We start from the raw sequence: 27,999 nt of genomic DNA on the forward strand, positions 1-27,999 counted from the left end.
TTTCTTTGGACCATAATCCGTTGAAACTCTCTTATGCATCATGCCTTTCTAATTGACAACGTTTAGAGCAGCAAAAGATAAACCTTAACCAGCTACTCTGCTGATTTTGTCAGTAGGAAGTAATCAGGATGTTGTGCTTTCGGTTTCTGTACATCCATGTTTCTAGTCCAAATGCCATGGTTTGGGCGAGGAAACAATGCGCATGCGCATTCAATTTTTTTTAATGGGCTATTAAACAAATAAAAAGTTTCCGCTGGATATGTTTAAAGAATCAAGAACTCAGATGGAACTCCGGATGCTGCCTTTTTAACAGTTTGAAAGCGCCTGAAAATGTCGATACTTGCCAACATAGGAGCTTGGCAGGTATGTGGAGCTTTGTGTGTGTGTGTGTGTGTGTGTGTGTGTGAGGAAGGAATGTATGCTGCTATATAATAATGTTTATCCCGTCACTGTAGTGAAAGTAATGCTGTTATTGATAATAGACCCTCGTGTTCAGTTATAATGTGATCCAAAAATATAATAATTTCTACGGTTTAATCTGGTTTTAATGTAATCCACGTGGCTAGAGCAACACATTTAATTAAATGAGTTTCCGGGACTGATTTTAAATAGGTGGTCTGCAGCATATTTTTAGTTGTGTGATGTCTGTAGTCGCTGTACATGTGTTAAAAATGTGATAAGTCCGCTGTTATTGTATTAGCCCTATGTTTACCTGGCTAGAGAAAAAAATAGCAGGACTAAAGACATACCCAGTACGTACAGTCAAAGCTTGCACCAGCATGATACTGTGGTTAGAGGATCTGATTAACTGCATCCTGGATAGGACAAACTAGATTATATGAAGACGAGGCAGTTTCAGTTGTCCTTTGTAATACTCGTTTGAGATTGTGGGGGTTCCTGTCCAGCCCCTTTGACCGCCTTCTTGATAGCCAGCAACTCATTGGACACTGCACAGGTCACATGACCTTCCAGCTCTCTCTTCCGTCCAGTAGTTGGAAAGCGGCCAACACAATGCTGCAGAAAAAAAATGCGTAAGTGGACTGTCTGCCCAGAATTCATTATATAAAGATTATTTATGTCTGCACACTCTGTATTGTCCATATCTTTTACACAGAGCATGTCATTCTACAGTGACCCTTCCATTCTTACGATTGCTTGGGTTAGTTACATGTATGTGCGTGTGTGTGTTAGGGCAAAAGCTTTGGAACAATATACATAGCTATTTTTAACATTGAGTTCATGTTATTCACGCATCGCTCGTTGAAGCCTCAGCTTGGATAGATAATTAAAAGGATACACGTCCGAACGTCGAGCTTCTGTTAGTCTATACGAAGGAATATCGTCTCCAGCCTTAGTGGCCTTTTCTTTTTAGTGGGACAGCGTTAAAGGCATGGCAGCAACTTCAGAAGATGAAATAAGATATCAAATGAAATAGTGCTAAGTTTGGAAATAACGCTGACGAATATATTGTCGATACAATATCTATTTTGTCTAACCCGATAGCATATATTTCAACCTTACTTAATTTCTGGGAATGTTCCACGTGTTATCGCGTTTACTGTTAATATTTCAAGCAAATAGCCCCTGGTAAATAATGTTGAATCACGTAGTTTAATTGTTAGCATACTATACAAGTACATAGCAACTGATTTTAAGCACATAGCAACTGATTTTAAGCATGGAGGTAACCTTCCGGTTTAAGGACATTAGCAACAATTGCACGTTTTTCTGTTCTTCACAATGCGATGGGGCACTATTCCATAGTCAGGGAGAGTGCACTTCAGCTCACAAAATAAATTGTGCACGCTGGTAGCAGGCTTGGATAACCCCAGAGTGGATAACTAACATAAAAAGTCAAATAACTGATAATGCTGCAATCATCAGTATTAGGCAGCACTTCGTTTAACTAGTCACCTAGGCACGACAATTACTGGTATCAGTCTGAGCTTTTGTGTGGAACAGACACTTACTTAAATTGATAGCTGTAAGCTTTAAGTACGCAAATTAATCTTTTAACTCTGTGATGCAAAAAAAAATCATAGCATTCAGATTGTTTATAAGAGCATCCTTAACAATAGTTAATGTAAAGGTGCTATGGTTTATTATTTTTAATTGTTGTAAGGAGAGCAACACTACAGTAGCAATGCTAAACTACTCTAAATAAAATTGCTCATGGCAAATTTTAACTCGACAGCAGCTCAGGCACTATTAAGAAGTCGGAAAGAGACCCAAGAACTTTTAAGTGTGTCTACTTAAAGGTGTATATGGCTAGGCGGCCTCGTATGGTCCCCGTGATCAGTATTTTTCTTCTGTCCCTAATGAACAACATACCTCTCAACTTCTTACTGTAGGAAATCTGGACAGAGTCAAAAATAATGAGGGGGACAAAGGCTCAAAAATAGGGACAGTTTTTACATATTGCTCTAATTAGCTTAGAAAGTTGAAAGAATGACAGGTTTTGCATTTGCATACATTTTCTGAATTGCTTGAAGTCTGAAACTCAAATTTATGTTATTATTTAATAACTTCAGTCTTTGTTGATTTGTCAGAAAAGCACACATTTTATGAAGAACAGACCAAAAGAAAGAGGCAAAATTCTTGACATTCTGCAAAAATCTGGACAGTTGAGATGTATGATGAACAAGCGTGTATTGATTGAAGAAATTATCAGCTGTGTATGTTGTTGTTGGTTGCGGTGATGGCGCGTCTGTGTTTCGGTATGTGTGTAATAATTACTCTGCTATAATTCTGTTTTATTCGTACGAATTACTTAAGTGGCTATTTAAACAGCCCTCTTTTATGATGATGAACTGACAACAGAAGCACCACACTAAAGCACGTCATTACACGTAGAAAGCATACACTTAATTAAAGCAAACGTAAAACACTCTTGCAGTAACAACAGTACTAAAATACTAGAATACGTATGTCTTCCTGTTGTTATACGGCAGATGCCAAACAGGGGGAGACAGCAGCTAATATATATCTCTGCTACTGACCTGCTTTTTATTTCTAGCATATTTAAATTGACAAGAAAAGTTTTATTGTTGAAGAAATTACTGCCTTTACTTGTTTGAAACATTACAGTGGGGCTGACTTTTTTTCACTTACAAGAACTTTTTCCTTAGTGGACTGCTTTCTCACTGTTATATATTTAAAGGCAAACAGTCTTTACTGTAATTGCTCCTCCAAAACTGACAATAAAGAATATGTTTACAGACAGCACCTATTCAAGTAGGGCACGCATGGTTAGAAGCAATTTTCTGATGTTATTATTATAAGTTAAGGGGGAAGAAGAAAGAGAACCTCCCGGTGGATGGGGCTGTCAGAAGACAGTGCAGCACTCTGTATAAATAAACAAAGGTGCGACAAACCTACATGTAACCCTATGCAAACCAAGATGGCAAGGAAATCAGTGATCTATAAGTACTCGCATTCCCATTAAAGATAATAAACATGTAAGCTGTATGTCAAGTGGGTATGCTCAGAGGGCACAAATGTTATTTCTTGTGAGGTACCGGGTGTAACGGGGTTAACTGACTTACTGAGAGCTGAGCAGTTTGTGAACAAAGACTAATAGAGTCAAAATTTCTTACAAGGGCAAATTTGTTAGCGTCTCGTAGGTTTAGGGTTACCAACTGTTCCACTTTGCGAGGGACAGTCCCTCTTTGAGCAGTTGTGTCCTGCAAATAAATCGAACAAATGGCAAATGTCCTGAGATTTTAGGACAAACATGTTTCCTATATTTTATGTAATAGTCGCATAAAACAGTTATTCTGCATCTGCAGCATCTAAATGTTATAAGAAACAGAATAAGCAACTAAAATGCTACAGAATACGCTTTTATTTAGGCAAAAAAGTGAAGTTATGTCCTTTGTACTGGGCGTGGGAATGTTTTGCCCTGCAAAATCTGATGTTTGTACAAAAAATGTCCCACTTTGGATATTTGAAAGGGTGGCAACCCTAGTTTGACATTAATATTATCTGGCAAATCTGCACTGTTCTATATAAAAGATGAAGATAAAAGAAAGGTATTGGTCCCATCACCCAACAGACGTACAAACACACGATGGCGCGTTTACATTTAATAGAGTTTTAAGGGGTATATTGCAAAAGATTTCTCCTCCTCAGACTTCTCCCAGTTCCGCAACGAATATATAACTAAATGCATATGTGCATGTGCACAAAGCGTGTTTGACAAAATCTCACACATACCTCAGGAATTGTGACATGTCTAATTCAACGTCAGTTCTGTTATAGTAGGTTTGGGTAAACTTCTTCCAGATTTGATCTTTTGAATTGCTAGTAAAAAAACATATCAGACATAACTGACTTCCGCTGTACAAATATTCCCTTGCCACTATAGAAACTGTGTACAACCACAGCTGTTTCTTACACATACAAGAAATGTGCATGCTGTGTTTCACAGATTGCCCTTTCTTTGGAACAGGCTTCATATTCACATTAAGCAGATCCCTTCCTTGGACATCTTCAAACGCAGTTTGGATCAATTAGTGGGAAATCTCAAATTCTCACCTGGGGTAGCACCTACGTCCTTTATGACAGGCATAGTTTATAAGATACTCAAGGCTATACACAAATCTATGCCATCTTCTTGCCCCTATGGTCCATATATTGGGTAAAATTGGATTATATTGGCTAGGTTTGTAAGGGCTCTTAAGCCGTTAGCCCAGTAATCTTCTATGAACACTTGTCTACCGCCATTAGAAATAAACGAAAAACAGAAAAAAAGTATGATACAGGGATTTAAAATTACGCTATAAAGTTTGAATGGGAAAGGAACTCTTCAACAGACTTTCGGAGTTTACTTCTGATACCAAGTTAGTGGCGGCAAACTAGAACGTTTAAATTTGCTATGGACCTTGTGCGATATAAAAGCTTGATACCCCGTGAGGCATTCCAGATCCAGATCACAACATAATTAAAAGATATAACTAAGCGCTGTAGCTGTAAATACGATGAAAAGTTGCAAGCCCAAAACAACTACTATGGTAAAATGTTGGATGAACAACTAACTAAAAGACCACGATCATGTGATCTATATACTTATTTAACCTTCCTTTATTAAAAATTGCAAGACCGTGCTGTCTAATACACACAGCACACACCGCACACGGTTAGTAAATAGTAAGTTATTACTAAAAAAATCTTAGCGTAGTGCATTCAGTTAGTTTGGCGCTAATAGTTTGGGCATTCAGCAGTAGTCCCAGCATTAAGGAGAACGCACGTGTAAGTATATGCACGCTGAGTACATTTCACCCTAACAGTAGTACTAGTATGCACAATTCTTACTAGCTGAAAACGTGTGGAATCAGGAAAATGCTAAACTAGTGACTTGTCTCTTACAGTATCTTAAACACAGACTGGCGGTTAAAAATAAAGCTTGATTGGGAGTAGCTGCAGGTCTCAAGAAAGAAAATTAGGCAGTAGCCGGTATGCTAATGAGGTGATTAGCCAGTTAGTATAGAGCTGAACCGGGAACCAGTTCAGCCATTAGAGGGAGATCTGAGCACACAGAGAGCATCGGCTCCCATATTACTGACACGAACACACACATGCACACACACGCGCGCACATACACTCCCACACACACACACATTTTCCTTCTCTCGAGCACACACATATAGGTACAAACAGTTGCAGCACTGATAGTTGAAAACGACTCACTTATAGTGCTAGGGCTATAATCCATGAAAATGCTTTGGAAACTAACGGATAGTATCAAGTATGAGGATTGTGAGGTAAGTTTGTACTAAACTGTAAAAACTCATAGCACTTCGATGAAAAAGAATAGTTGAACGTATCACAGTTGCAAAAAGGAGCCAATAACTGGCATACTGTTCTGTCCTGAAGTATGTTATTAATGGGTGTATTTATAACTGCTACTACTAAAACATTGCTCAACAACTTTTCACTTAAGCGTTTACTCAAACTAATGCTAGAAAGTCCGCAGTTTTTTTTTTCTCGTATTCTTTCTATTTATTTTGATAGACCTGACCTGGGTTAAGGATTCGTATCTTGTACTGAATGTTGCATGTCCGTTGACTAGGTTACCTATCTTCTCTATCTGGTATTGCTAAAATAGCTGAATAAACATGAGAGGCGTTAGACGTTTTACTGTTAGAACAGGAGCAAAGTGGCTAGATCGATCAAAGCAATGCATGTATTCGTATAATCGATCAGTGGTTTTATCTTTTATTGCTCCACATGACTCCTGCATTTTTTTGCACAGGGTTGCTTCATAATAATGATTTTAAGTTTGTTGACAATTGCAGTGACAATGAATTCTGCTTTCAGAACTGGGTGGATTTCTTTTGGCTACTTTTTTGATCCTCTGTGTGTGTGTGATTTATTAAAAATTATATGTCACGTTGTAAGGGAAAATAACCCGAAGAGTGTATAAAAAGCACCATGCTGATAAAGTAACGGGTAAAAAAGTGCAGTAACTTGGAGTTAGGCAATTTATGTACATATTTTATAACTTTTAGGCTTTTCGTTCTGTTGTGTGGCCGTAAGGGGGTCCACATTTCCACATTGCCCTACGCAGTTAGAAAAAGGGTCATCAGAGAAAGAACAAATTAGTGGTACTACACGTGTACTTTGTTTATCGTTGTCCTTTAATATTTGTAAGGATGCGTGTGTGTGTGTGTGTGTGTGTGTGTGTGTGTCTTGCTGTCTACTGTTGCAAAAGTAAAATGATGTCACAATTAACACGTTTTCGTTTTAGAGCCCCATAAAATAATTAAAAAATACATTAGTGGTAATTGTATTAGATGCATCGGGGCTAATGTGTTACTTATCACGTTTAGTTTAAGATGACTGTTCTGGCATTATGCGGTTAGTTTAAATTAGTGCAAGTAATGCATTGCTTAATGACCCATCTGGACTTCTATACGAACTATTTAACGCAGTAGCCATCTCTGTTAAACATGTCATAGTCTTATTAGTCCAGCCGTCCAGACAGGTAGTGTTTAAACTTTGAAGAAAGTTTGTGAAATGGGTAGCACATTTTCATTCGTTTACTTTGTTAGCTTCTTCTTGTCCTTATTATAATCCAGAATATTGCTCTTTTTAAGACCGGAACAAACGCATAAAACTGCTTAACGTGAACCAGTTATTGTAACTTGATTTTGTGCAAAAGAAACAGTTTATGTGAGCCTGCAATAGCATTTCAAAATGTGCAGAGTTCTGTCTCGGCATGCACATATTGTTATCATAACCCGAGTCAGTCAGTGGAGCTGGAAAGAGCTTTTAGGAGTAGTTTGTGACTTGCATAGCCAGTCTGACGGGTTTATTCCAGAGCTGTGTAGGCAAGGCAGGACAGGCAACAACACTCAGGAGTCAGAAGCAGCAGGAAGTTGGCCTACCCGCCCTTTCTCAATTTTTTTGGCTCTACATCCTTGGGAATTTAACCGCGCTAATAACTCGTCCGGGGGCTCTCCAAGTCTGCCAGGGGATCTTTTCGGGTTCGGCTGACGGGCACCTTGACCACCCTTCGGGAGCAGTACTCTGACTCTTTATGGTGCTGTGGAAGTACTACTGTAGAAGTACTCGGTGGCTGGGAGTGGAACCGGAAGAGTCGGATCTCCTCTGGAGGCTGTGTGCCAGTCTCAGGCCCGGCGCAGTGGACTTGCAGTCGCTTCTGCTGGCGACATGGATCGGGCAGGACAGGGAGACTCAGAGTCTCAGCGCCAAGAAGAGGGAACTGAGAGGTCAGAGAGGCTCTCACCACCACTCAGCAGCAGCAACAACAGCAAGGGAGGAAGGCCGGCTGGCGAAATGGCCTTGACAGCAGCTGCAGCTACATTCCCAGGGTTCGCATCAACATCTCACCACTCCGAGGTGCACATTTTCATTCCTCTACCTCCCTCCCTCCTTCTCTATTTCCCATCCTTTCTGTTTCACTTTTTGCATGCCCTGGAACCTTTTTAAAATTTTCCTACCCAGTGATTCGTCAGAAGCGCAAGAGTACCCCCCCCCCCCGTGTGTGTGTGCGCCCCCGTGTCTGTGCCCCCGTGTGTGTGTGTGCGAGACTATATGACACTATGAGTGTGTGTGTATGTGTGTGGACGCGCGCGCACGTGGTTGTGTGTGCGTGTCCCTCTCCCTCTCTCCTTTCCCTCTCCATCTCTGATTAGATACACTGATTCTTCATTCAATGGACGTCATTTAGAACAGACTCTGCCTTGAGTTGCTTCTTCGCTTCACGCTCGATTTCCGACCATTCTTCCCTTATTAAGTATTCGTGTAATATTAACAGTCATGAATATCTGCCATTAGGAGTCCGAGGGAAGCCGCAACCGATCTGTGTGCTATTACAAGCTCAAGTGACACAGCGGCAAATACCTGAGAAGAGAATAGTCAAGGATAAGGAAAATAAACTTTAACATTCTAACATCTATGCGAGAGTCAAGCTTGGATTCTCTTACTTCTGGGAAGCGCAATCGGATTTTATATTAAATTCTCATGGATTATGATTCATTCCGGGTGCATACGACTCTTTTGGCATCGTGACCTTTTAGAGATAGTATAATACTGGACTTCCTCCTTCATTTCACCATTTAATATATATATTCACATTTGGTACACTGTTTTCTGATTTTCTCACGCTGACTTATTCACCCCCAACTGCACAGATGTTAGTGCATAGTTTCTCAGCCATGGTGAGTTGCTTAAGAATCACAGAATTTCAATTTAAATAATTGTCTAACGTAAGGGCAACATACTATTTTAAAATTATTTTCAGTTTGGTGTTTTTTTTTAATTTTATTTTATCTTCTGAAGCTCCGACGTACTTTCTATCTTTATTGCTAACTTATTTTCACTTATGCTTTTGCTTTACAGGATAGATGATTTAATAAATATCTGGCGTTCCCAATGCTATGCAAATTTGTTATTCTTTTTTCCTCATTTTCCTTGTACATTACAGGTGTTGCTTAGCTCTTAGCTGTATAGTACCTTACTTAATTAGTGCGTAATATATTTATTTACAGATAGCCATACAGATGGCCAAATAGTAGGTCGATACATTCATACACACATAGACACGCAATATGTCACCGCACTCATGTTTCTGTAATTTTACATTTATTTCTGATTAATCTGATGAGTTTGTTTGGGACTTCTTAAATAATTCACAGAAATACAAACTGCATTTTTTATATTATGTGCGTTAGTAAATAACTCGTATAGACGAAAGTAGAGACTCATTGTTACACAGTTTACTAGGATATCTATTTATTTGTTTTTCTTATTTTAGATTTTTTCATTTAATCATACTGATTTAAGTAAGCAACAACAATTTATCCATTTATGTTCAAACAGTGTTGTTTGTATTCTATAAATTAAGCAACATACATTTGCCGACTGAGCTGGTCTTGTCTAATTAAACATTAACTCTAAAATGTCCCCTTTTAAGTCACAGAGTCATAAATTCAGTTGAGTGATCTGTTCGATTTTTTAAAAGCCATTTCATCGGAATTATGAACCTATAAACTAAATGATATGTAGATTTTTAGAACTATTTGCTTCTGTTTGTTGGCTGAGATAGACATACCTGTCTAAATACTTTGCTTAGTATCCCGCATTGGTATACGTATTTATTTGTTTGCACATATTTATTACTGTTGTGAGCCGTATACTTTAATGTCGTTTAGCTCACTGCCCCTGTTGTTTACTGTTAGCGAGAGCCACAGCACAGAATCGGGACAAATCCGATTTTTTTTTGTATTTACAACAGCTTTAGGACATCGTGGAACTGTGCATAATGTTGGAATGCTTAATGGAAATGTGAATTTGATTACTGTGCATTATTTTGTGTTTGTTTTTTTATCATTAGGATCGTCATGACGGTACCAGCAACGGGACAGCTCGATTACCCCAGCTGGGGTCAGTGGGTCAGTCTCCCTACACAAGCGCACCTCCACTGTCTCATACTCCAAATGCTGACTTTCAGCCTCCTTACTTCCCACCTCCATATCAACCCATCTATCCGCAATCACAGGACCCTTATGCTCACGTTAACGACCCATATTCACTGAACTCGTTGCACACCCAGCCACAGCCTCAGCATCCTGGCTGGCCCGGACAGCGTCAGAGCCAAGAAGCAAGCCTTCTTCATCCGCACCGCAGCCTGCATCACCAGCTCTCTGGTTTGGACCCTCGCAGAGATTACCGGCGGGCAGAAGAACTCTTGCATGGGGCCCATGGACTAAGCGCAGGGCTTGGGGATACACTACCTATCCACGGAATAACTCATGCAATTGAAGACGTCCAGGTGAATAGCAATGATTCTCTATCTTGCTTTAGTTCAAATCCTACCCTTCCCGATGCATGTGCAATCTGAAGTCTATTTAAGTTTTCCTTAATAATATTTTTTACGGTAAGCATGGCAATCTGAGTGCAACAATCTCTAAAACCGTTGGCTTACGTTATTGAAAATAAGAAACATTTGATTTAAATGTTGCTTCCAATTTCTGTGCCTAAGTACAAGTGATATACATTTGTTCTTGTGTTTGTGATTTCATGTATGATTTAGTTGGTATCTGGCACTGGTTCCAACAGTCTGGCTTCAGCTGAGTCTTAATGAAGGTATTTCTAATCAGCATTTAACCGTGGTGACTCTGCATTATAAACTAAACAATATAACATGCATTAAAAACAGTACACCAACAAACCCGCTTATTTGCTTAAATGGCAACAAGCTTTTGATTGTCTCGAAGTAACTGTAATCCCATTCCCACCCATCAGTTTCGGGGTGCAAGCAGAATAATACAAATGGTCCCTGCATATTTAAATGTTATATTTGCAAACTTCGCCCAACGTCGAGCATCCGATACATCTAGCATACGAGCAAATGTAGTTTTAAACACCTCATGTACCGTGAAATACAGTTACCGTGTTTTAGTAGATTTGTTTTCTTTGCACAAGTAATTGATGTTTATTGGTTTACAAAAACAGAAATATCGCAGAATTATTGGGAACTACACCGCGAATAATGCCTTAGATAAGACGAACACAACATAAAGATACATGGAAATGAAAAGCATAGAAAGATTGTGTTATTCGGTTATCTGATTTATAGAAATAGACACACATTTTCAAGCGATAGACGTTGCAAAAGGCTTATCAAATTTCTATACCAGTACACGCAATTATACAGAGCACAAGCTACAAATGCAAAGCTACTGTTAACTTAATGTTTTAAAAAGGGTATTCAAAATATGTTCAAAATAAGCTCTTCATTCTGGAACTTATTACCTCTTTCACTGTAAGCTCCTTGTTCTAATGTCTTATACCATGTGTTCAGTTTCAGCAACTGATAATCCATCCAATTACATATGCCGGCAAGTCACTGAAAGCAGAGTTGTGAGACAATAAAACGGTAATTTACTCCCCCCTCCCGTTTTTCAGAGCAAATAAGTGAAACAATCATAGCTGGAGTGGTGAAATTCAGTACAAGAAATGGCCTCAAGAATCCTCAAAAGAGACACAAAATCGTGTAAAACTAACGCTGCCAAAAACGTGAAACTGCATCACTCCTTAAATAATTTTCTTAAGTTAATGTTTATGCGGCGATACAGTTAATTATATATTTTAAAATGATGCTAGCAACGAAAAGAAACTGATTTTTATGTGGGTTAAATAAAGTCTACGTTTTCTGTAATGAGGAATTGTCTCACAACTAACTACTCTCACAAATAAATGGAATTTCCCTGCGTATTTAAGCACAGGAAGCGTAGAGCATATTATGAAATATTTCTCATGCAATTATATTTAAATTTAAAATCACTTTAGGCAAGTTGTAGATGAGAGCACTGAGTATAATAAAATGAGTAATAAAGCAACTTAGTTCAGTCCTCCTGGAATCATTCAAACCGGGCACAGTAGATGCATAAATCCAGCACACAGTAAGTAGAAAATGAGACTTGCATTATTTATTTATTTTTGACAACGACTAAGAACAACGTAAACTGCTGCATATTCTGCAACGTATTTCGAATTATTTCAGACCTGTTATAGTTTGGTTAATTCGTCTGTACCTTTAGGTGTTATACTGGCTGTCTGTTTTAAATATGACATTTTTATTTTAACTGGTTCACACAAGAGAAGTAGCTAACCTGCTATGACAGATTCAGGATACAATTAAAGACTAGTTTCTTCCCTTTTCGGTGATGCATTTTTAATTATATATAATTTACTCACAAAATACCATATTAGATTTGTTTAACCACACACACATTTTAAAATTCAAGGTTTGTGAAATTAGATTTGCATGTCATCATTTGTCATTCTAGTGCAGTTATTTTGTCATATGGTCGCTTTTGTTGACTTTTCAGTGCAATAAACAAAACTGCCTCATATGCACCTTACATATTTTTAACATAATTCATTTGCAGTATTAATGTACAAATTCATGAGGTTTTCATGAATACTGCATAACTCTAGGTTTAAATTATTACATTACAGTTTGTGAAGAATAAGACGTATTAGTTGTTCCATAAATGTGTATTCATAACTATATAATTTTATTTTAGCATGTTGAAGACCCAGGCCTTAATATCCCCGACCAGACTGTAATTAAGAAAGGTAAGATATTCTGTTTGGTATTCATGCTTAATGTTCTATACATGACACACTGGCATGGTCGTCAGAGTTTCTTTCTTTCTTTCTTTCTTTCTTTCTTTCTTTCCTCCCACTGCCTTTCTTTCTTCCTTCGTTCTTTATTTCTCCGCTCTCCTCCCTCTCGTTTCTTTCTTTCTTTCTTTCTTTCTTTCTTTCTTTCTTTCTTTCTTTCTTTCTTTCCTACTTCGTTTCAGATAGGAGGGGCAGTTCAAACTACACATTGAAAATGCTCGTTGTCAATAAATGTCTGCAGTCATCGTTGTCTTTTCAATTGTTGTTCTCAGTTATTATCCAGGGAAAGAATTGAGCAAGTGGCGCAAGTGTTGCCGGATATGTGCCGCAGGCTGGCATTGTAAGAGCTTAAAAACATCACAGGGGCTGGAGAGTTAAAATCGTGGTTTCCAGAGATCAAGAACTGCTGTTCTAGTGGGGTTGTGCTTTCATTCAGTTAATCAGTATTCGGTATTCATGTTAATTGCGTCTTATCAACTTGGAATGAGCTGTTCCAAAACTAATGTTGAGAATAGGCTACCAATGCAGTACGCTATTACAAATGTCCTGCTTGACGTAAAGATAATTATTACTACTATTATTTTAACGAAGAAGTTATTATCTCTGTGTCAATCGTTTGCTTGCTCTTGTTTGGTAATACGTTTGGTGTATCTTAAGCAAATGCCAAGCTGTTTTTGAAGAAAATGGTGTGGGTGGAAGTGCGTACCGAGAACTATTTAAAACCCTCTTTTATTAGTTAAACTTTGCTGCAGCTCTTCTGTGTGAGAGAACATTAGGAATTATATATTGTCAGCAGAATTTCTCAGTGGAGAATAGTGCTCAGCAACTCTGATTGCGCTGACATTTCATTTTAATAGGCACCTTTTGTTATTAAGGTAAGCCAAAATATTTAGTTGCATGGGAGGAAGTCCCCCTTGTCTGCATTTGCAAGTGGTGAACCTTTTGTATGTTACTTCAGAAAATGCAACGGTTTATCGATGTTAATTTCAAACCCTCTTGGTATATAGTGGTGTGGTTTAAAATTTAATTTTATGTTTCTGAAGCTTTTGTCTGGTTAGAGCGGATGTGCAGGGGATAACTCGTAGATGCTCTTTCCGAGTCGACAGGATAATTGGCTCTTTTATTAGTAATCTCAAGAGTTCGTTTAACTCCTATTGTCTCTATTAGCTTCCCTAGAGCGATTAATGTCACAAGTGATCTATCCAGACCAGTGAACCCCCATGTCATACAAAATGCACGCTAGTGTGTGTGTGTGTGTGTATGGGGGTGGCATAAAGTACAACTTGCATCATCAAATCAGTTGCGGATATTGCTGTTTTTTTTCTGGTTTGGGATATTTTAAATTAGAAAAAAATCTGCTGTCCATACTCTTATCAGTAGGACAATGTGTACAATAATACATTGTTATGTTATTTTAGTTTTAAATCAACTTTTATTCTTTGTTTTGTGTAAAATGACGCGATCCCTTTGTAGAAAGTCTAGAACTGGAACGTTATTGGTTTGGTTTTATTCTGCGTTCCGGAAAGCAAATAAGCATCCATTTCTTCAGCACAACAGCTTTTAAAGTGCTGATCGACTTTACTCTTTAAATTGCCTCTACTGTCATATTTGTAGATAAATTAAGGAAGAGGAACAAAACAGTTAGCTTGTGTATAGTAAACAGCAGAGACAGTGATTGTTTGATATGCTATTTAATCTTAACCCATCTGAAGTACATTTATTCAAACCTGTGCGGTTGTCACGTGCTACTGTGCCTTATTACTTTAATGTATTAACAAAGGCAAGTCGATGTTTTACACAGCCTAGAAATGTGCACATAAGCAAATGTTTTCCCCAATGGTCATTCATTCTCGTTATCGTTATGTCTTAAGACTGGCAATCTTTCTAATACAAAAGAAACTGATTTCAGAATACTGGTAGTGTCTTTGAAAACGATATTAGCCTGCACTGTGTAGAAAATACTCAAGCGTTTCAGAGTTCGTTTTTAATTTCTTTAAAGTGTCTGGATGTCTGGTGCGGTAATATTAATGCATTTTCCTTTCATCGTTCAGAAGCTTTAAAAATAAGCAAATATAGTCAAATGCAGACACTTCCTGTTTGGATGTATGGGGGAGGGGGGTCTTACTCGCTTTAGACACTGCCTGTAGAGTGTACCATTAAGACACATATCTCTAGTTAGTTTTATAATGTTGACCTGTTCTTCTTTTAGGGCCGGTGTCATTATCTAAATCCAGCAACAGCGGCTTGCCGACTATTCCCATTAATAAGGATGGTCTTTTCGGAGGAGTGGTGAACCCAAACGAGGTATTCTGTTCAGTTCCGGGTCGCTTATCCCTACTCAGCTCCACATCAAAGTACAAGGTCACAGTGGCGGAAGTACAAAGGCGGCTTTCCCCTCCTGAGTGCCTCAACGCCTCTCTTCTTGGAGGGGTACTAAGGAGGTGAGAACACGTTGAACTCAAGCAAATGAGCGATGCCAGACAGTCTTTAATTATGTGCGTAGTCTTGACTATCTTAATACATGTAAACGTTGCTCTTATTATTTCATAAAATCTGGCATTTCTTATTAGACTGTGTAAATGCATTTTTAGTTCTGTTCTGGTTTTCTGGATACTTTTTTATCTGTTAAATGATGTATGACTCTTTGGGACTGCTTGTTAGATTATGACAAACTTCCTGTAAGCATGTATGAAGCCATCTGCAGTGGAACAGTGATTAGAGAAATAAGGCTCTTGAGTCTAAAGCATAGCCAAGGTCTTAAAACATATCTCAATTTAAGATGCTGGCTGCCCAGATAATGTTGATGAGCAGTTATGGACGTAGAGTTGAAAAAAGTTATATAATTTGGAGTATTTATAAAACATGCTTTCACGGCATGTGGCACACTAAATTTGACACTTTAATTAGAGCAAATAGACTTTACAATTTTGTTCTGCGAAAAGGTCCTACCTGCTGCAGTTTGTAGTCAACGGCAAAGAAATTGTAATAAGAAGTGGAGCAGACCATTATCAAAATGCTGCATCTTGATCCAGTCTTTTGTTTATTTTGACACATTTCTTCTTCCACCATTTATTACCCCAAATAAGTATGTCTTTCTGTATTGAACTGAATGTACTTACCCAATTAATTTGCTTTTGTTTATGTGTGATGTCACATGCATTTCTGTGACATCACTGGTACTTCACTACAACATAATGTGATGTCAGCAGGCGAGTATAACTTATTGGGACTGAGAAAAAAAGCGCAAATAATTTTAATTGTTAAATGGCAGGAATCAAATATTCATGCACAGTTTCGTAGTAATACTTTACTTGGAAGGATAAGTGATTGAATTACAACGGAATTTTGGTCTTTTCAACGAGGCCAGAAACTGTCTAGTAGGCTTTGTTTTTGTTTAAAATGGAACAGGAAGTAATGTCAGAACTATATTGAATGAAGCAGTTATAATAAACAATTTGTTTAACTCAGTTTAGGCAGCGTTGCTTTATGTTATTCTTGCTTAAAATGGAAGAGAAATTAGTACTTTTGCTGCATTGCCTGAAGTAGAAATAGTGATCGCCTTGCTGAATCTACATGTTATTACTTGTTAAAACATTATTTGTTGATATGGTATTTATGTATTAAATAATGATAAATATGTTGTGAATGACACAGGGCGAAATCTAAAAACGGTGGGCGATCGTTAAGAGAAAAGTTAGACAAAATTGGATTAAATTTACCAGCAGGAAGGCGGAAGGCTGCCAATGTCACGCTGTTGACGTCACTGGTAGAAGGTAAGATATTTAAATAGTTTGGTTATATTTTGAGTAGGTCTTTTTAATGTCTAGTAATTCAAAAGGACTCGTTCAATTGTATAGTTGTGAAAATACGCTCATCGCTTTACTGTTTACATCTTACGAATGCTTTTGCGAGTTATTTTGAAAGAGTCGAACAAATAAAGCTTTCGGTAACTTTTTTAAAAATCATTTTTTTTGAGGGGGGGGGTGTAGTTTCAACATAGGTACGCTCTTTGGGTATTCTTCTCAACTGTCCTTGATTTTGCTTAAAATCTATGATTTCACATCGTATTCTTTACCCTACCACAGTAAATATTTTGATTTTCTCGTATATGAGTGAGGATTACAGTCAGTCATGCCAGACTTTAGAGCTTCATACTTATTGTTCAAAAATGCATACCGGCGCATAATTTGTGGATCTATTTTCTGCTAAGTGAATTAGAGTAATATTTAAAATTGTTAGTGATTTGGGACCTTTGCTGCACCATTACTTTTGCCTCTGTCCAGAATTCGCGAGCAAAGAAGTTGAGTGGTAGGTATGTCGCTAGGACTCAAGTGTAATATTACTATTTATAGCAAACCATGAAATACAATTAAAGCAGACAATGTTGAACGCTAAATAAAATAGTCAAAACCGAATTTATCATTGAGTTATGAACAGAATATTAACTCCTTCCCCCCAAAAAGCAAACTATGAAGTACAGGACCCTTAAAATGTTCTTTGGCTTTGACATTATTTGCAAGGAAATCCTCGCAGAAACTGAATGCTTTTTATTTTCTCATGTTTTCGCAAACTCTTGGCCATCACGTTTAGGTTTGGAGTAATGTTTAAGGTCTTTACCTTATAGACTCAAAGTACAGAGTTTGATTCTGACCTCCGGTTATCAGCTAGGCTTAAAGTATCTCTTCAGGGCAGTAAGCCACTTATGAAATAATTCTCGTTTTCTGTTTTAAAGTACAATTGCTAATTCCTGTAATGACAGTCATGTAAGGATACACAAATTTTAGTACTGCTCTAGAAATCTGGAAAAGTGATAAGACATCCAGTTTAAAGCACGGAGGTTGGACTTGTTGGGCATGTGCTGCTTTTGTTTATGGACTGCACCATTTTCCGGGGGCAAGCAGTGCTGAACGTATGAAAGGCACCCCTGCTGTAAACCCAGTTTGGTTCTGGAATTTGAAAATCTGTATCGTACTTCTCAGCTGCTGTGGTTTAGGCATATAGTTGTGGTTTTTGACCTTAGATTTGTATTGCTCACCCTACATTTTATGACATTGACTGTCTATTCCTTTTTCCTTTTGTTAAAGGGTGTTTACACTACCACATAACTGAAACAAGTCTGTATGAGTATTCCTGATTACTGACTATATGTGGTCTAGTATGCAAAGACTTTGTATTTCAAAATGAAGATAGTGGTCCTCTTCTGGGTGCTGTGTTGTGAATTTTGTTTTCCCAAAACCACGCTGTTGCTGTTAATGTTCGGAGGGTGAGAGCTATACCATGTACCTTTTCAGGCTACAGAATTGTCAGAAACGGCTAAATGATACACGGCCACTCGATTACAAGATCATCTGTGACTAATCTGAATTTTACTGAATTCTTGTTTAGTAAACAATTCAGCTATTTACTGTAGAGGAATAGGTATGTGGATTTCTGCAAGTCTGAGGGGATTGTAATCATTAATACCTGCGGCAGGTTACAGTGGGAGCACGGTATAAGATCATGACATTTGCTGGGCGTTCCAAGCTGCCCTTACAAAATGCCATCTCAGTTTTGCTTGCTTTAATTTTACAAGAATGTTGTTGTTTTACATGCAGAAATAGGAATATAGAATATTTTGTGATTTAGTCCTGTTTTGGACTTAAGTGAAAGAACTAAAGAGATTACGCAATTGCCTACTATTTTATCTTGCAGAGAAGTCTCTCTCCCCGTCTCTCTCTCTCTTTCACACACACACACATACACACACACACACACACACACACACACACACACACGCGCGGATTCTCCTTCTGCGTATTTGAATGAACAATAACATTCAATCATGATTTTGTGCATCTAATTTATGCTACCCGTTTCCAAGTACTCCTGTACTCTTAAACCTTTTCTTTTTTTAATTTGACCATAGTATTTTGATTAAAACGTTGCAGTGCTTTGCACACTTCACAACTTTTCTTCACAAAATGTGCATGTGGCACAGTATGTTTCAAGTGGGCAAAATGTGCCGTAAATGATTAGAGTTGAAGTAAGCATTGTACATACAATGGCATTTTTGTATTTGAGCGTTTGCGGACGGCAGTACGTAGTAAATCACTATGAGTTTATTGTTCACTTTTATTGAACAGTGAGGAAACGTGCTTCTGTGCTATAGTACAACATGTTTAGAGAACTGCAATGAATGACAAATCGCATAATTGTGACTGCTGAGAAGTAAGTTTAGTGTATTATTACTTCATGCAACGTTTGAGCCATTGTGTTCTTAGGAAGTGTAAAGTTTCAGGACGCAACACAGCCAAACTGCAGTATCTATGCTGGGAACGTCCAAATATTATCTTTTTTTTAGAGTTGGAGTTGTAGTGACATTTGCAAAATTAAACTATTTGCACAGTTTACCATGTTATGTGGTATGTTGTTTAATGCATACTTAACTTGCGGCCTTTGTGCATGGGATATATTTTATAATATTAAAAGTAATTCCCAAATATTGTGAGTTCATGTGCAGATGCCATATATTTTTAAGGTGGCAGAAAATTCTACATTTAACAATGGACGTATTTTAGTAAAACTGCTATAAATTTACAGGTGTATGTTTGCTTGTCCTGAGATCCGTTATTAACCAGGGCAGATCGCTGTACTCATGGATCGTGTCCATGATGTATGTACTTATGCAGTGCGCTGCGACACATATGTTTCTTTTTGTCTGCTGTATTTTGCAATGACTATAAATATGATTAGTTAAAAAAGAAACTCGTAATTTTCACCTAGTCACACTAGACAGTGCATCTGGCCTTGTTTCGCTGCTTTATTTGCACACCAGTGCCGTGCTAGACTCCTCGGGTACTTTATGTTTTCTCATATGGTCTTTACAGTTAGGTAGGTAATGCAGTATGTGCTACAGTACAGTATATACTCCTGTTGCAGCTTTTACAGTTCATTTTAACATTATTGCACAGTTTCTGTTGTATAGGGTATTCATTTAATTTAAGGAAATCAATTCTGGGAAAGCAGAAGTGGAAGGGAACACATCAAATGCTATCACAGATGGCAGTCTGCCATTTTTTTTTTGCAGTCTGGGGTTGCCACAGACTACAGTAATATTTCTTTCTGTCAGCTGAGGCAACCTCAGAGTTTCTTATATTAATTAACCACAGGTATGATCCATATGGGGGATCAGGAGACTTGCCCCACATAATGTAATATCTCTTACTTTTCCAGAAGTACCACTTCATTAAGAAGAAACATTATTGCACCCTGTTATGTTTACTGGGGGTGTGGCATGTGCCACTTTTACACAAGAGACACGTATTCCTCTATAGATGTTAGGTTCAATGCATAACACTACACGTGTCACAAAATGGATGGCTTTTTTATCCATTTTATAAACCACCAAACATATTTATGTTATGTATACACAACCTTGCAGATATTTTCTTTGAAGAGAATGCAAAGTGTCTTGGGTTTATAGGTGTGACACAATTTTTGGACATATCCCTAATTTGTTTAGATGTACACGTGGACTCCACAATGATCTTGCTGTGTGCATGTGTGTTGGTGTGTGTGTGTGTGTGTGTGTGTGTGTGTGTGTGTGTGTGTGTGTGTGTCTGTGTGTGTAGGAGGGAGGCTGTATGAGTGAGTATGCAATTCAGTATTATTATTGTGTATTTCTGTACTGTACATTCTCATGTAGTTTTTTTTTAAATAAATACTTCAGTTTGTTCTTTTGCATGTAAATCTCTACCACAAATTAGGGCATTAACTTAGTTTAGACGTCTGGATTCATACATCATGCAGGTCCGTACTAGGATTGTGTTGTGCTCTCTTGTTGTTGCTGTTGTTGTACTCTCTAAATCTATTAAATCACATCAATGAAACCAGGCCTAAACCAAAGGAAGTGAAACATATCAAGTGACCATAGTCTGGTGGAATAAATAAACTTTTCATGATATTATGCTTTGCTGTAGAATACATTTTGGTTGTATGTGGCTGAATTTTACATTATGACATGTTATCATAAAATCAGTTTCCTTAAAGTGAACACAAGGCAGAGAATGGATTAAAATGACATTAATCACTGTCCTAAGCAGTGGGATAGGATTAATCTCCTGCAGCACTAAAGATGATTGGGTATCATCCATTGCTGAATCCAATTTGCTTTAGATCATTTTATACCAAACATGCTCAGATCTAAGCATTTTTAGGTTGTTTATTGTAGATAAGTAACTCACTTAGCATAACTACTTTTGATACAGTGCAATGCTGGTATGGTGTTACAGATCAGTATCTCAAGTTTATTTCAGAAGTAATGTATATTTTCTGGTCTAGTTAGGCAAAACTTTAGCTTGCTTCTTTTATTTATGTTACTAAAATACATATACTATGTTTGACTAGTAGATGCTGAGCATCCCATTTCTATACAATTAGCTAGTCATTATTGTTTACTTTTAATATAGCACATTTACATGCATGCTGCACTTTTAAATGACACCATTTGGTGGTATTTCTGCCATATTTCGATGTGCTACACTCAGTGCAGTATTTCATTTCCACATGTAGTCAGTGTGCAGCATTTTGTTAAAGCCAGTGACTTAGCTTATACTGCTGTTTATCAAATAATGGAGCCACCACACTGGACTGGAACTTTGTTCTGCTGCATAGTGTTTATGGCATCAGTGTGGTTCCACTGCATATTGTTTATAATATCAGGGTGTACATTAATATTCATGTTTGTAAAGCATGCTGCACAGATTGCCTGCATATTGTCTTATTTCTGTGTATGGACAAGTCTGCTTGTGTATTTTGTTCCATTTATTATATTTATCACAGAGGTGCTATTTTTGTTATTTATGAATGTATCAGCTGCTTAAATTTTAGTAGGTAAAATGAATACCTAACACATGCATTCCTAATGCAGAAAGCCATTATGCCTTTATGAATGGTGTGTTATGTAAGGATAAAGGAGGTCAAACAGATATAATTGCGGCAAACCTTTCATTTTATTGTGATTAATTGAATTACCATTTTCTATATCAGTCCATAGTTATTCTGTATCATGCTTGTATATGTCATCACTAGTACCACATTTTTGGTTAATATTTTGCAAATATTTTATGGCCATGAATATATACATAAATCAAACTTTGTGCTAATAGAGGTGCATACTTCCTACTGTGTACAGTTAGTAATTCAGAGAAAACATGTTGTTAGTTGTATTACTGATCTCAAAACAAGTGATGTTGTGCTGTATTTAAAAAAAGCATCTTCAGCTGAAAGAGAAGTAAACATTTTCATGTTATTTTGTACTGCTGTACGTCATAGTGATATCATGAGAGTTACGATGACATTGTTATCTTACTTGATGTAAGAGCCTGAATTCTTGTGGGTTAAACAGACATCTTTGCAGATAAAGAGTTTGTTGAATCATAAAGTGATACTCCATGTTGTCTTGTTTTAATATCTCTAACATAAAATCCTGTTGCTAACAATTTAGGATGAGTCTTGATAATATAAAACAAATGATTTCATTAATTAAATGTTGCTAAAAGTGAGGAGACCATGGCATAATCATAAACTTTTTCATATAAAGTGGGTGCTGTCAGGTATTTTTTCATCAGCATACTAAAGACATTTCTACTTCATCATCAGTTATCATCATTTTTGATCAGCATAAAAATATAACACTCCTCACACCTGCAAATAGAAACATTAAAGCTTTTGTAGATGCTTCTTAAGTTCCACCAATGTTCTGATATTTTAGATGCAGTATATTAATTGTACTTTTTTGTAATGTAGTGATCAGTGCTCTGTGAATATATATATATATATATATATATATATATATATATATATATATATATATGTTGTAAGGCTTAATGTTACCACTGATTTCTACCAAGTTTTTGTGAGGCAGAATTTGTTGGTAACATATCAGTTTGTTTCGTCATGTTCATTTGTGGCATTTTTATTAGTGCATGAGTTTTTGTTTGGAAAAATTACAGTTACCTCTATCCCCTTTGTAACATAGCTGATGGATTCTGATACTGAACATAACATTAGTTGTAATAACCACTATGACTTATTTCCATCTGTTAGATGTGTTTTACCTATTAGAATGTAAGTAAAAGTGTTAACCTTATATATTAATGTTTGTAATTTGAAATACAACAGCTAATTTATTTATTTTATTTTATTTATTGCATTTGTTTACCAGAAAAGTCCACTGGTCCTAAAATAGCCCATTTTCAGTGGAGGCCCGGGGAGAAAAGCTCAGACAAGAACATAGATGCAGAAAAAAAAATAAACATTAATTGGCACAGAAGTAGAAACAGTGGTTATAGTAATATATACAGAATATATACATAAGTCAGGAATTTAGTTGGTTTGATTGCAGTAACATATACAGAATATATACATAAAAGCGGGAATTTAATTGGTTGCCAGATGAATTCAGAGTGGTAAAAACGGAGATAAATTAATCAGCATTATTGTACCAGTATCAACAAGTGATGAAAGAAAAAAAACAAATAAATATGGAAAAAGTATCATCAGTCACTAGTAGTAAAAAGCACAGAAATTTAGTTATAATATAAGGATAAGGAAGAGGTTCTATAATATAAAATCTATTATATATATAATAATAATATAATTCTTACATACGGGCTGACAGCCATATCACTGCAACATATGTACATGTGTTTACCTCTGCATCTGAGCTGAAGGTTTTTAGAAATTTGTTTTTCTTTGTATATATGTATGTATGCATGTATTTGTTTTCATTAAAAGCATTGACTATTATTCTATGTGTAGTAGGTTTTATTCTTGTATCATGGAATTTGCAGTGAAATATATTTTATTGTGTTTTATGCTGCAGGCACATTTCCTTGGCATAGCAGCTCATGCCATAAGGGTATATAATTTGTAACTTTTTGTTGTACAACTAATTACTAATTACTAAATATTAATATATAATGTGATCTCTATAATGTGTGATTGCAGAGCTTTTTTAACTGCATCCACCCATCTACATGATTTAGCACACACATGATGCCTTCTACTGTGGTTTTTATTTGTATATCACTCACTTTTGTAATTTTTAAAAAATAATTTATTTCTTCATGACATAGATGTATATTTTTTGTATACATGTTTCTCCAACTGGTGTTCTGTCTTTCATGTTCATATATGCATACTGTTCTTCTGTTTTGCAGTGCTTCTGTGGGTTTTCATTCATTGGTGTGCTTGTACTTAGGCCATCTTTATTATACATTTGACATATAAAATGTTTATGTCCCTTCAGAGATTTCGTACTGTGACCAAGTAAAATTGATGTACATTTGCATGCATACCCATAGCTTCATCCCCCAATGTCTTTCAGTAAAATTGATGTACATTTACATGCATACCCATAGCTTCATCCCCCAATGTCTTTCATTTTTTTGCTTAAATGACAATCACCATATTTTGATACTTCTGATATATTTTATCATACCGCAGTTACCCGGAAACAAGCAAAAGTTGCTGCACCATTTCTGTGTCCAATACTAATTTCACTGTTTCACTTCTAAGAGCTTATCAGTGTTGATTTTATACTATAAATTGTCACAGGAAGTAAATTCTGAAACTTCCATCAAGGAGACCAGTTGGTGTTTGATATGCTTGCACAGTGGAATATACACACAAAGAGTGGCAATCATTTCATACATGTTAAAACACTCGGTGCTTGTTTTGATTGCTAATTATTTTATGGCACTGTATCTACTTTACAGTAGTGGGTATCCTTGTTACCTGTCTGCAATTCCAGTTTTCCTGTAATATAGCTCAGTAACACAGAGGTTCCCACTCCTGCACTTTCACTGACAGAAATTGTCTGTTATGGTTGTTTTAGAGGTGAAACAAAATTGTCTAGTCTGAACTTTACAGTTAATCCCACTTTCCTGATAGTTCTACCTAATTGTCCATTAGCATGTACAAGTAGTGGTATTATAAATGCATAAATACATATATACATACACACATAACCTTTTAGTCCAGTGCTTTTCAGTGTAATTTCAATTTAGTGGGATAATTGTAGGGCAGTTGTATTGTTCTAATCAATGTTTAAGTGTGTCTATTTCAGAAACAAAGTGCATTGCAAAGAATTAGAGTGACACTGAGTAAGCAGACACCTCCCAAAAGAAGATCATTTTGATCCCAGTGAGAAATCATTAATATTAGGAGGATAAAAACTAGAATTAGTGGGGCAATATACATAACTCGAAACTTAGGAAAACTGTTTTTCTGAATGGTGGTTAGACTGTGGAACTCAGTACTGAAAATAATGACAGCAAAATAATTCAAAGAAGTTAATAGATAGTACAAAACTTCATAGAATCTCATAGATCAAGCTAGGGTGTCTCTGTCTATTACAGATGTATCCATCAAAGATTCTTTTTAAATAAAATTCATTTTACTCCTAATCCAAACAATGTGTAAGATCTTGATCTTAACTTAGATGGAGTCTTATACGTATTGATTTTTTATATTGCTCTGGTTATACATTTTTTCTTTTCTAAGAAAGCTATAATAGCCCGACAAAAAATAATTTTACCCGAGTTTACAGCATTCATTGCTATGTCCTTTCATTCCAAAAAAGCACTTAGACTCTACTATTGTAAGTCCTTGCAAATATTTAACTATTACAGAAGGTACTTTTGCAGCTGGAGTATGAAACCTATTGTTGTTTTGCACAGGAACTTGCAATCTATGGCAATCCCTGGCAGTCTCTGGCAATATCTGGTATTGTTCCTAATGGTGGTAGAAGAAAAAGACACATGAAGTTTGTATAACACTCACAGTCTCAGAAGAAAGAACAAGACCTTAGGTTGCATACCTAAATGAGTTTTTGATAAAATGTTTAATTAAATAAGGCAGTAACTATGGTACAGTACAAACGATGGGGCACTAATGATCCGTTTTCCACATTTATTGATACTTTAAATCACTGAAGCACTGAACCAAACTAGGAAAAAACATGACAGATAACTGAAGGCTAAGTCCAAACGCACCATACATGTAGTAATGAATCACTATCGTACAGGATAGCAATAGTAAAAGGATTTATTTGATAAAGCGCTTTTCATCCCACTCAATTGTGGGACTTCCTCAGGTAAAAACAATGAATGCATAACTTCAAAATACACATCTCCCCAAGTCACATGTTCACAACCACAATCACTGATAGGATATCACGTCCTGTCAGGTATTGTCATGTGACTTGGGGAGATTTGTATATTTTGAAGTTGTGTGTTCATTGTTTTTATCTGAGGAAGTCCCACAACTGAGTGGGATAAAAAGCACTTTATCAAATAAATCCTTTTACAATTGCTATCCTGTACGGCAGTGATTCATTACTACATGTGTGGTGTTTTTGGACTTGGCCTTCAGTTATTTGTCATATTTATTGATACTTTGTTGGAAGCACTTCAGAGATGTAGAGATGTACTTTAATATCTCTTTCAAATATGCGGAGCTAGAGGACAAAAGTTGTACATGGTCTCCACACCACTCTGTTCCACTCCTAATTCCTGTTATATAAACTGCTTGAACTTTACAAACTGAAGATGAAAATTAATGTAGGAATATATTCATCCACCATATGTTAGGGTTGCAAGAATTGCATAAAGGAATAAAAGCAATAGACTGCTTTCTAGAAGCTGGTCAAATGGGCTACATTTAAAGGTACAAAATTTTACTTTATGCACAGGATGTATCCTAGCCTAGACAGACTACATAGGTTCAACTCACACCCTCCTCCATACTGTCTGTGAACTTCAAGTGAAATCTTCTGACTACATTTTTGGTTTGATTGGTAATACACAATCTTCTGTCAAGCTATTTTAAGTAAACTGGTTGGTTGAGATTTAAGCATTTGATTTGTTGGGGACATCAGTATCCAGAGTCTGAAGAATCAGACCTATGAACCAAGGCTACAAAAGCCCTTTGCCCAAACTTGTGTGGCTGTCAATCTGCTAATATGGAGGGAATTAGACAAACACACTATAATAACAGATGGTAATTGTCAGTGACCCTAGAGGGACTCAGCATCATTTAACCCTTTTGGAAAATAAATCATAAATATTAACTGAAGACATACTGTTTTAGACCAGATTACTGCCCTGGAAATGCTCACATGTATTTATGTAATACTGCTAGCTATGCATCATATTGGTGACTTGCTGACTTATTTTGATAACCAGGCATTCAATTAGAATAGTAATATCTTTGAGTGTACCCTGCCAAATGAATATATTTCTTCAGTATATCTATAGTTAGGACACAGCCATGCACTTTTCACAATTATGTTCATTTTTATTTTACATAAAACTAATAGAAATTTACTGAAAAAAAACCTGTAGAGTAACACATTTGGACCATATGTGAATATAGCATACATACTGACATAATACAAATTATACTCCTAAAAGCAGCCTTTACAAACACGTTCCTAACTTTTAACTACAAACTGGACCAGCTGCAGTAGCTGAACCCATTTATTCACAATACAAAGGTACAAAAGATAAAAACATTGCCAATAAAAACTTCAAGAAATATTCTTCATGTGTTAAGCTCTTTCTTCCCATAAAATATGGGACTTCAACAGAACAAACTGAACTACATACCCAGCCACTTAAATACATTTTCCCTCCACCCTTAATTACATTAAATTATCCATCAATTAATGTTTTAAAGGGATACAGACCATCATACATACTTCCTATGAGGTTTAAAACCACAACATTGAATTAAAAGCAATGAATAAATAAATGGAGCATAGCAATGCCATAATATCTACATATCTTAATGTGTTACTTGAACATACTCCTGTTTACCCCATTATATTCCTTATTTTTAACACACTGGAAATGCTTACCAAGTTTGGATGTTCCTAACTATGTTAGCTAGAATTCTGAGTTCAACTTAAAGTATAGCCATGTTTTTCAGAATGGTTTACTGTGACAGTTAATCTTTACAAACTTGCAGCTATTTTGAAGGCAGTACCTCAACCCCTACCCCCCAAAAAAAATTAGTTTCAAGCATTATGTTTTCTCTCATTTTCACAACAAGGCAAAGATATGCATTTTTTTCTCTATAAGTTTTGATCTTGCCTTCAAATCGAGTTTAATATGTTGGACTATCTTTTCCCATCAAAGTGTATCTGGCTTTGTGTAGATTTTGGCACCAATACAACAAAAAAGTAACTTCTAGTGATTATTTTATATGGGAAAAAATGTTTAGTCTTCAGAGCAATATAGAGGTGTTGTATTATAGTTTGATGACAATCTTAATTTTATATGCAGTACTGATAAAACC

General features: G+C 36.6%; 1 protein-coding gene across 6 annotated transcripts in view; it reads left to right on the forward strand.

The window, feature by feature from the left end:
- Nucleotides 1–258: 258 nt before the first annotated feature.
- Nucleotides 259–27,999, forward strand: part of TFAP2A (transcription factor AP-2 alpha) — an 81,887-nt gene continuing 54,146 nt past the window's right edge. For 2 of the 6 annotated variants that reach the window (XM_044065243.1, XM_044065242.1), the window contains exons 1-5: nt 7,574–7,863; nt 9,860–10,297; nt 12,558–12,609; nt 14,867–15,098; nt 16,312–16,430. In XM_044065243.1, coding sequence (XP_043921178.1) covers nt 7,675–7,863; nt 9,860–10,297; nt 12,558–12,609; nt 14,867–15,098; nt 16,312–16,430 — 1,030 coding nt within the window. In that variant the 5' untranslated portion in view covers nt 7,574–7,674. Of the gene's footprint in view, nt 364–5,537; nt 5,763–7,573; nt 7,864–8,127; nt 8,685–9,859; nt 10,298–12,557; nt 12,610–14,866; nt 15,099–16,311; nt 16,431–27,999 lie in introns of those variants that run through there. The other 4 variants (XM_044065246.1, XM_044065248.1, XM_044065245.1 and 1 more) reach the window with 4 other exon arrangements.

Source organism: Protopterus annectens, chromosome 3.part0 (assembly GCF_019279795.1).
Source record: "Protopterus annectens isolate FY-2018-M chromosome 3.part0, PAN1.0, whole genome shotgun sequence".
In the NCBI taxonomy this organism is placed as follows: Eukaryota; Metazoa; Chordata; order Ceratodontiformes; family Protopteridae; genus Protopterus; species Protopterus annectens.